This window comes from Berghia stephanieae, chromosome 11, assembly GCF_034508935.2.
Source record: "Berghia stephanieae isolate SIO BIC M18660-M18661 chromosome 11, UCSD_Bste_1.3, whole genome shotgun sequence".
In the NCBI taxonomy this organism is placed as follows: Eukaryota; Metazoa; Mollusca; class Gastropoda; order Nudibranchia; family Aeolidiidae; genus Berghia; species Berghia stephanieae.
This window is the reverse complement of record NC_088370.1, coordinates 35,807,293-35,817,292: the sequence shown is the minus strand read 5'-3', so window position 1 is coordinate 35,817,292 and position 10,000 is coordinate 35,807,293. Positions and strand designations below refer to the sequence as shown.

Here is a 10,000-nt window from a genome sequence, read left to right as displayed (position 1 = left end):
TAGATGAGGATGTTCTGCTCACCACAGATGAGGTAACGGACACAGTCATAAGCATAGGATTTTGTCAAAAACCCTGGGTTTTTTCTGTATTTTTTACTACAATTCAAGCACTTTGAGATGCATCATCAGTGTGGAAAAGACTAAAACAAATGGATATTGTATTCCAAAAGAGTTTATGAATAGTAGTTCTGTGGCTATGTGGTCTAGTGGTATAACACCTGCCTTCGGATCAGAAGGTCCGGGGGTCGAGCCTCGCTCTGCGCATAGTTGAGTCCTTGGAAAAGACTCTTTACTTACATTCTCTCACTATATTCAGGTGTAAAATGAGTACCTGGTCGTCAACAGTGTTGTCCCTGTTGGAAATATTGTAATATCGCCTAACAGGCATCATGTCTCATTCTACATGTTACGTGTTGCTGTTGGTCAGGGACCCTTTGTAAAGCGCTTTGAGCACGTTGTAGTGGATATTGCGCTATATAAAAGCTCTAGTTTTTTAGTTCTTCAAAGCCATTAAGCCTGTGGAGCTGGGGTTTATCCAGGTTTCTGTAGCTTGAAACAGACAAAAGCGCCATCTACATTTATCATGCTCTATCGCACTTTGGATAGGATGCTAGTCTGTTGCAAAATACTTTTTGTCAGGTCAAAAAGACCCAGCTACCCAATCATTCCTGGATGGACAGAGGGGTTCACAAAAAAAAAAAAATCTCGACTTATTTGGGATTGATCTCGGTCCTTTTGTATAAGTGGCAAGTGCTCTACTGATGTTTTCCAGAACCATCGTTATCTTGTTATTTTCATCAGGTAGACCTATTCTGGAGAGGGATGAAAAACCCCTCTGCAGAAGATGTAACTGTGACCTCACAGTTCAACACATTTTAATTGAATGTACAGAGTTAGAACAAATAAGGTCACAACATTATGAAAACAGGGACTTGAAGTCTCTGTTCCAGTCGGTCGATCTGCTTACAATTTTAAAGTATCTGCAGGGATGTGAACTCCTGCAGTCCTTGGAAAAGACTCTTTACTTACATTCTCTCACTGTATTTGGGTGTAAAATGAGTACCTGGCCGTCAACAGCATTGTCTCTATCGGAAAAATTGTAATATCGCCTAACTGGCTTGTTCCTCGTTCTACATTTTACGTGTTGCTGTTGGTCCGGGACCCTTTGTAAAGCACTTTGAGCACATTTAGTGGATTGAGTACACGATTGAGCAGCTATGGCCCCTCAAGGCCGATAAAAATTGATAAAAGACAGAAAGGGGAGCTTAAATGACCTAAATAGTGTTGAAAGCGCCGTTAAACACCTAAAAACAACAAACAAACAAACAATAACCTGACTGTAGACTAGTGTTACTGTTGGTGTCGTTTATCCATTGGAAATTAAAAAAAAAAAGAATTAACGATCCTCCTTACCAGCTATAGGAAAATCGTCACATTCATTACGATACTACCAACATTTTTCTTATTCAAATTTCTTTTGTACTTATGAAATTTAAAGAAAATGAACAGTGTGCTGTAGAGCCTGTTTTGCTAAAGAAATTATGTCTTGCAAGAACTTTACTGATATTGTTTATGAGTGATTAAAAAAAATATATTTTTGTGTTAGCTCATTCAAAGATGGTGGTTTTTCCGTGACAGATTGACTTTGCATTTGGTGTCTGGCAAGAGTTCCCAGATAGAATTGTAGGGTATCCGTCTCGTACCCACTACTGGGATGACATCACCAACAGATGGCGCTACTCATCCAAGTGGACCAACGAATATTCCATGGTGCTCACCTCGGCGGCCTTGTACCACAGGTAAAGTCTCATGCACTAACCCTCTCCTTACCACCTACAGCAAAATCGTCCCATTTGATCCGACACAATATACGTTTTTCTTATTCAGTGCTGATGGTTTTCCTCGGATCCGCTGAAATCCGCAATTTTTGTGTCAGAGGAGGAATTTCCTCCTTTAAAAAATGACACTTTCCTCAATCAAATTTTCTGGCTTTGAGAGATTTGATGTGTGGTGGAACAAACTGGTGCAGATTCCCCACTATCCAGAAGATAGCTAGAGTAGTTTATCATCTCAACGGCTCTAAAAGTGGGGGTTTGGTGAAGTAAAAATGTGACGTAAAGAAAACCATTCATAATTTTCCTCCTTTTTCCTTTTTTGTCACTTTTTCCCATCAGCACTGCTTAGTCAGATTTATTTTGTACATCACAAACTTTGAAGAATGATCTTTGTTTCATTGATATTAACATAAAGTTGTTTTCCTGCTGGGTAAGTCTGCCATTTTGGGAAAATACTGAAAATGATCGGTAAGGAAAGAGTTAGGAATATCCAAGGCGTTCAATTCAAACAGTGTAAGAGAGAGAGAGAGGGAGAGAGAAAGAGATGGAGAGATTGAGTGAGAGAGATAGAGGGGGATAGATAGATAGAGAGAGAGAGAGAGAGATGGAGAGAGAGAGAGTGAGAGAGATAGATAGATAGATAGAGAGAGAGAGTGAGAGAGATAGAGGGAGATAGGTAGATAGATAGAGAGAGAGAGAGAGAGAGAGTTTTTTTATAATAAAATAAAGGCAGTGCTGAAGTTGAATTTAGATTTTGATGAAATTGGAGCAAAGATAATCTTACGTATTTTTTATTAGTAGTATATGCAGTGTTTTAACCAGTTTAAAATGTAATACCCTAAAACCTTCAAACCTTTTCACCATCCGACTGATTATGTCATTCACTATAACTATAACAAATCAAAATATGTCTTCTTCCATCCAGATACTACAACTATTTATACAGTCACTACACCAACTCAATGCTGTTGTCCAAGGTAGAGGAGTGTGGGACGTGTGAAGACATTCTGATGAACTTTGTCATCTCCCATGCCACTCGGTTATCTCCCATCAAAGTACGTATGCAAACAAAAGTGGCTGTGGCAAAAGATTATAAGTATAGGGAATGAGATTAGCGGAAGAGTAGCGTCCCTTGATTGGACGTCACCGGCGGAAAAGTTATTAGAGAGAGAATGGCATGTTGGTTGTGCGCATACGTCTCTAGTCCTCGCTTCCGGAGACACTTCACCGAAAGCGAGGACGAGAGAGACGCATGTGCAAAACCATGTTGACGTTCTCTCTGTAAGGTGATGTCCAATCAAGGGACGCTACTCTTCCACTCATCTCTTTCCCTATAAAAGAACACAACAATATAACATAATTTAACATAAGTTGGAGGTTTTTTTAACTCATTCAATCCTAGAAATTTTTGCTACTTTTCAAAATTGGAAAGAAAAAAAAAATGAGCATGTGCATATATATTTTTATTCAACAATCATTTAACATGTAAAAATTAAGAGCATTAGCTTTGATACTACGCCTATAATTAGTCTCAGAAAAATGTAATAAATAGGCATGGGGTAAAAGTAACCCGGGTAAACTACGGATATAGTCGGTGTTAGGGTTGAGTGGGTTAAATCTCTGAACGTATGAGGTGAATCATCATCATCATCGTTCCTTTTTCACCCTGGGTCAGGGTATAGGCGACAGACAATTTCCATCCTTCTCTATCATCATCATCATTGCCTTTTTCACCCTGGGTCAGGGTATAGGCCACAGACAAACAGTTTCCATCCTTCTCTATCATCATCATCATCATCATCATTGCCTTTTTCACCCTTGGTCAGGGTATAGGCCACATACAAACAATTTCCATCCTTCTCTATCATCATCATCATCATCATCATTGCCTTTTTCACTCTGGGTCAGGGTATAGGCCACATACAAACAATTTCCATCCTTCTCTATCATCATCATCATCATCATCATTGCCTTTTTCACCCTGGGTCAGGGTATAGGCCACAGACAAACAGTTTCCATCCTTCTCTATTCCGAGCTAACTTTTTTATCTCGTTCCATGTTTTATCACTTTTCTGTATATGAGTTGAATAATGTCAAAGAATAAAAAAAATAAACTATATAAACTAACAACGCCACTACCACATTATCTCATTTGACTGTAGTGTTTCTTTCATTTGTCCTGTTTTGTTAATAAAGGGGAAACCCGAAACGTCCATTTGATCTGTTTTTGTATATGAAATTGAAATTTACATTTAATTTCACATTGTTATTTATCACTAATGTAGATATGACTAATATTTTAAGCTTCAAATATTTTTATAGCGAATTGTGGTCTAGTTGTGTGACCAGGGTTCGAGTTCCATTCTGAGTGGTGCATAATTGAGTCCTTGGAAAAGGCTCTTTACTCATAGCCACTGTACTCAGGTGTAAAATGAGTACCTGGTTGTTGACAGCGTTGCCTCTGTCGGGAAAAAAAATGTAATATTGCCTTACAGCATCATGTCTCGTCTTACATGTTAAGTGTTGCTATTGGCTTGGGACTCCTCGTACATCACTTTGAGCACGTTTAGTGGATATTGCGCTATAGATAGTTCGAAGTTGACGTCACTCAGGTCTTTGTTATTGTTTTTTGTTATTGTTTGAGTAATTCTCACAAATTGTATTAACCCGACTATAAATGTTCATGGATACACACAGTTTTGTGTGTTGGTCCGTTATACTTCCGGATGGCAATGTTGTGAGCTTCTTTGCCAAGGGCCATACTATCTATATTCTGAATTTTTGGTTTTTATCTTGAGTTGGTATCAAAGAGTTTACAATTTATCTGATTGTTTTTTGTTTTTTTTTATTAATGTATTACTGTATTTCCTATCTGTCAACTTTAACACGTTTTATTTCCTATCTGTCAACTTTAACACGTTTTATTTCCTATCTGTCAGCTTTAACACGTTTTATTTCCTATCTGTCAACTTTAACACGTTTTATTTCCTATCTGTCAACTTTAACACGTTTTATTTCCTATCTGTCAGCTTTAACACGTTTTATTTACTATCTGTCAGCTTTAACACGTTTTATTTACTATCTGTCAGCTTTAACACGTTTTATTTACTATCTGTCAGCTTTAACACACTTTATTTCTTATCTGTCAGCTTTAACACTCTTTATTTCCTATCTGTCAGCTTTAACACACTTTATTTCCTATCTGTCAGCTTTAACACGCTTTATTTCCTATCTGTCAGCTTTAACACGCTTTATTTCCTATCTGTCAGCTTTAACACGCTTTATTTCCTATCTGTCAGCTTTAACACGCTTTATTTCCTATCTGTCAGCTTTAACACATTTCATTTTTATCTCTTCACTCAGTTGACCCAACGGAAACAACACAAAGAGTCCGGACCCAATGCCAACACCATTGCTGCTGCTGTCGCTGCTGCCGCTGCGGCTGCCACCGCTTCCAACACAGGCCAAAGGTCATCGGTGGTCAACGGGGTGGACGTCCAGAATTTCCAGCAACGCCAGGAATGCATGGAACAGTTTGTGGAGTCGTTTGGCTACATGCCGTTGCTGCACTCGGTGGTCCGGCTGGACACGATGCTCTTCAAGGACCCCGTGTCCAACATGAGGAAGAAATACAGACAGATTGAAATGGTCAATTCTTGACGACGGTCAAGCCGGTAGGCTGTAGTTGTAGTTAGGGATTCATGAATAATAGTATTGATGATGACGTGCTGTTGTGTTGCTCGGTAACTTATTTATAAAGAGAATGCATCCCTGTAATGCCCTTCAATTCTGGGTGGGGTTCCTGGCCTCCCATAGTGGGTAGGTGTCTTCTATTCCCCTGTATCTTTTTTCCAAAAAATACACGCCATTGTTGAAAAACCAAATTTTAATCAAATTTTAAAAAAACAATCTCACCTCTCATGTGAGTTAGACTCTAAAAAGTTTTAAGGATGTGAATAATAATCAACTGCTATCTCATTTGTGGACAGTCGTTTTCTGTCTGTAGTGTACAATAGGCTTTAACAGTCCTGATGTCACTTCCCTCATAATGATGCATAGTAACTGGTTCTAAACTATCAGAACAATGGCGGACGCCCTTATGAAATATTTCTTCGACGAGCATAAAAGTGTATCCAGAGGAGAATAACATAATAAATCTGATTATATTTTGACTTTTATACATTTTGATCACATGGCATGTGAGAAACATCTAGCCAGCATGAAGAATAAAAAGTACCGATTTTCTTTGTTTACAACCAAGCTGCTCGTTGCTGGGCGGACGTGACATCAGACTTTTGAATCCTATTATAAGATGATATTTGATTGGTGGTGTCTGATGCACTGCCATACAAAGCTGATAGCAAAATGCAAACTAAAATTTACATTTATTTGTCTCTTTGGGACAGTTTTGTTCTATGTCATACTGGGTGGGGTTCCTGACCTTCCATAGTGGGCAGGGAGGTACATACTGTGTCTTCTATACCCCTATATCTGTTTTCCAACATGCTTTCCGTATTTGTTTTGGAATGAGATTACTTGGTTTTGTTCTGGTCCTGGCTGGAGTTCCTTGGCTGGGAGGGAAACAGTCGAATGTTTAGTTATTGTTTTGGGAGATTATATTTTTTCCCTTGTTAATCATCTCTCTGTTATGTATTATTATATTTTGTTATTTTGAATGTATAATGTAAGCATTTGAGTGTGTTCCTCTTTGTTGGATTTTGTGCTTGTGTCCGGATGAGACTTATAGGTGATCTCAAACTAAGTACATCGGTGGTATGCTCTTGGAATCTACATCTGATCCCTATTTGTTCTCAGTTCCCCTTTGTCTTACTTTTTCTTGGGTGCTTTAATTGTAATTCTAGAACTTTTTACTATCCCATTTTCTTCCTTTTTACTGGCGCTGATATGACCTTAATGTGTTGCAAGTGCCGTAAAACACTTAAAAACAAACAAACATTATAGTGGATGGGACACTAAAACAAGGTAAAAAACAACAACTGCAGTAAAAACAGAAAAAGAATTAATGATGATAATAATAATAATAATAATAATAATAATAATAATAATAATAATAATAGATCTTTATTGTCCATAAATATGGCAATTTGTCATTTAGTTACACTGATTATAACGTTATATGATAACTATAACATTGAACAGATATTTCACTCCTACTTATATTCTCTCTCTCTCTCTCTCTCTCTCTCTCTCTCTCTCTCTCTCTCTCTCTCTCTCTCTCTCTCTCTCTCTCTCTCTCTCTCTCTCTCTCTCTCCCCCCCCCCTCTCTCTCTTTCTCTCTTCCTCTCTTTCTTTCACTTACATGGCTTCTCAGATTTGAGAATAATATTATTTTCCATCAAGTTAATATTTATTTATGTGTTAAAGAGACTAGGTTCAAAGGTCATTATTGCCAACTCTTTCAGTGCTGAGGCTATATTGGTATTTCCGTCACAAAATGGCTGACACCTGATTGAGGCAGCATGAGAATGACAAGCTAAGACAAAGCGACATTCGAATTCAGCGCAAAATCTCAATTAAAATACCTACCTAAGGCCAATTGAATGTTCTGATGGAAGAAATGATACCATTGGTTCAATTTACAGTACTTTTGTAGAAAGTAGAATTGGATTACATTATTATTTTTGCCTTTCAAGACTGGCCACACTGTGCGGCCATTGGCCAGTAGAACAGATTCTGCTCTGGCCGCACAGTGCGGCGGCCAATGGCTCTGAAAGAGTTAAATTTTAAGAGGAATTTTGGTAAAAAATGTTGTTATTTTACTCTAAAATGGATCTGTGATCATAATGACGATTTACACTACATTTTAAAAAAATATTTTCTAATGTTGCAATCTGTGCCTGTCGGTGGAGGGGATTCCGTGTCAAGGCCGTGCGTCAAGTCGGCCTGCCTCACTCAGACTGCCGATGTGTGTAGATGGTTGTAGGGATGGGACTTCATTTCTGATCTTTCTCAGAGCGGTCCCATTTTGTTCTTACTTTACCTCAGATACTTGTTGATACACATTTAAAAGACGAGAGCATTGATATGAAACATTATACACTAAACCTGTTCAAACACTAACAATCAAACAGCTACACTTAACTTGTAGATGAAGACGTGAAATGTGAAAGATGCCATTACAATTTTTTTAAAAACAAAACAGATAGACAGGCTGTTACTGGCCATGTATTCATTTTACACCTGAGTATGGTGAGAGAATGTAAAGAGGCTTTTCCACGGATTCAACTTTCCACTACCCATAGCAGGACTTGAACCAGGAACTTAAAGGACAGAGGTGGAGTTTCACAACACTTGACTACAAAATCCCTCATGTCAAGTTTGTAAAAGCTCTTAAAATTTTTAAAGTTCCTTTAAACCAAAAATGGTGCTTTTTATTTATTTGCACTTTGCATAGAGCAGGGTATTATCTAGCTTTAAATAGTCTAGTTGATTGCAATATTTGTGGTCCGTGCATGACATAATCAGCCGGAAGGTGAAAATTTTGGATTTGCATTTTTTTTGCATTTTCTGAAAGAAAATGCGCCCCAGAGCATTTTATTTGAAGTAAATCGGGTGTTTTTTCATGAAGTTATGGTCAGATGTATGGGAAAGGTATCCAGCAACTTTTCTTAAATTTCATACTTTTTCAACTTGACAAGCTGTAAAAATATTTAGAAGGGAAATTAAGCTTTGATATTTCCCGAAGATGTACAAAAAGGTTTGATTTAATCATTTATGACAAGAACTCATTTTTGATAAAAATTGACCTTCTACCGAAACTTGTCAATATCTCAGTTCAAACCTTTTCACCATCCGACTGATTATGTCATTCACTAACATTTTGGCTTGAGTACAGTTTGAATGGACTCCCATAGTGGGCAGGGAGGTACATAATGTGTTTTCTATACCTTTATATCAGTTTTCCAACATGCTTTCTGTCTTTGTCTTGGAATGAGATTACTTGGTTTTGTTCTGGCCCTGGCCGGAGTCCTAGCTCGGAGGGAAACTGTCAAATGCATAGTTATTGTTTTGGGAGATGATATTTTTTTCCTTGTAAATCATCTCTGTTATGTATTGTTATAATGTAAGCATTTGAGTGTATTCCTCTTTGTTGGATTTTGTGCTTGTGTCCGGATGAGACTTATAGGTGATCTCAAACTAAGTACATTGATGGTATGCTCTTGGAATCTACATCTGATCCCTATTTGTTCCCAATTCCCCTTTGTCTTAGCTTTTCTTTTGTGCTTTAATTGTAATTCTAGAACTTTTTACTATCCCATTTTCTTCCTTTTTACTGGCGCTGATATGACCTAAATGTGTTGCAAGCGCCGTAAAACCCATAAAAACAAAAACAAACATCATTCATTGTAACATACTGGTTTGAGTACAGTTTGAATGGACTAGGGGAATGACAGTCTCAATCCATGCCATGCAATGTCAGACCTCTGTTTTAACTCACTCGACCCTAACACCGACTTTCTCCGTGGCCCTTGGTTACTTTTACCCCATCATTAAATATATTTTACTGAGACAAATTATGGTCATATTATTAAAGCTACTGTTGTAGAATTAATGTAATTATAGGATTTGATTTAAAAACTATGTACATGCCATTTTTGTTACTTTTAGATCGGGTTGAGTATGTTTTTTAAAATCAATTTTAAAAAGCACTGAGTATGTTTTTTAAAATCAATTTTAAAAAGCGCTGAGTATGTTTTTAAAAATCAATTTTAAAAAGCACTGAGTATGTTTTTTAAAATCAATTTTAAAAAGCGCTGAGTATGTTTTTTAAAATCAATTTTGAAAAGCACCAAAAATCTCTCGGGAGCGAGGATGGCACAGAGCTAGAACGTTAGGGTTGAGAGAGTTAAGATTTTGGCCACATAAATTTGACTTCTTTTTGACCATAGCAGTTGTTTGTATATATTTTATTATTATCAAGGATGCTTGTGGCTGGCATCTTCAATATTGAGAGATGAATGACACCAGATAGTGATGTCGTTTCTTCTTCTCTTTACTAGCCTATCCTGCTTCTTTGGTTTGTGATTGTATTTTTGACAGGGGATATTTTTTTTTTCTGTAAATCTTCTGCCTGTTTGTTCTTGGTTATTTATAATTTAGCTTATGATATCTTTAGGTTATGATTTTGATTTACATTTGTACTA

The 10,000-nt window shown here is 37.4% G+C and overlaps 1 protein-coding gene across 1 annotated transcript in view; it reads left to right on the top strand.

Annotated features, from left to right (window-relative positions):
• The window catches only part of LOC144956696 (exostosin-1a-like), a 71,069-nt gene extending 64,217 nt beyond the window's left edge, over window positions 1-6,852 (top strand). Inside the window, exons 8-11 of the mRNA XM_078887355.1 lie at window positions 1-32; window positions 1,639-1,799; window positions 2,761-2,890; window positions 5,199-6,852. The exon at window positions 1-32 is cut by the window's left edge and continues 58 nt beyond it. Coding sequence (XP_078743481.1) covers window positions 1-32; window positions 1,639-1,799; window positions 2,761-2,890; window positions 5,199-5,495 — 620 coding nt within the window. The 3' untranslated portion in view covers window positions 5,496-6,852. The remainder of the gene's footprint in view (window positions 33-1,638; window positions 1,800-2,760; window positions 2,891-5,198) is intronic.
• The last annotated feature ends 3,148 nt before the right edge of the window (window positions 6,853-10,000 follow it).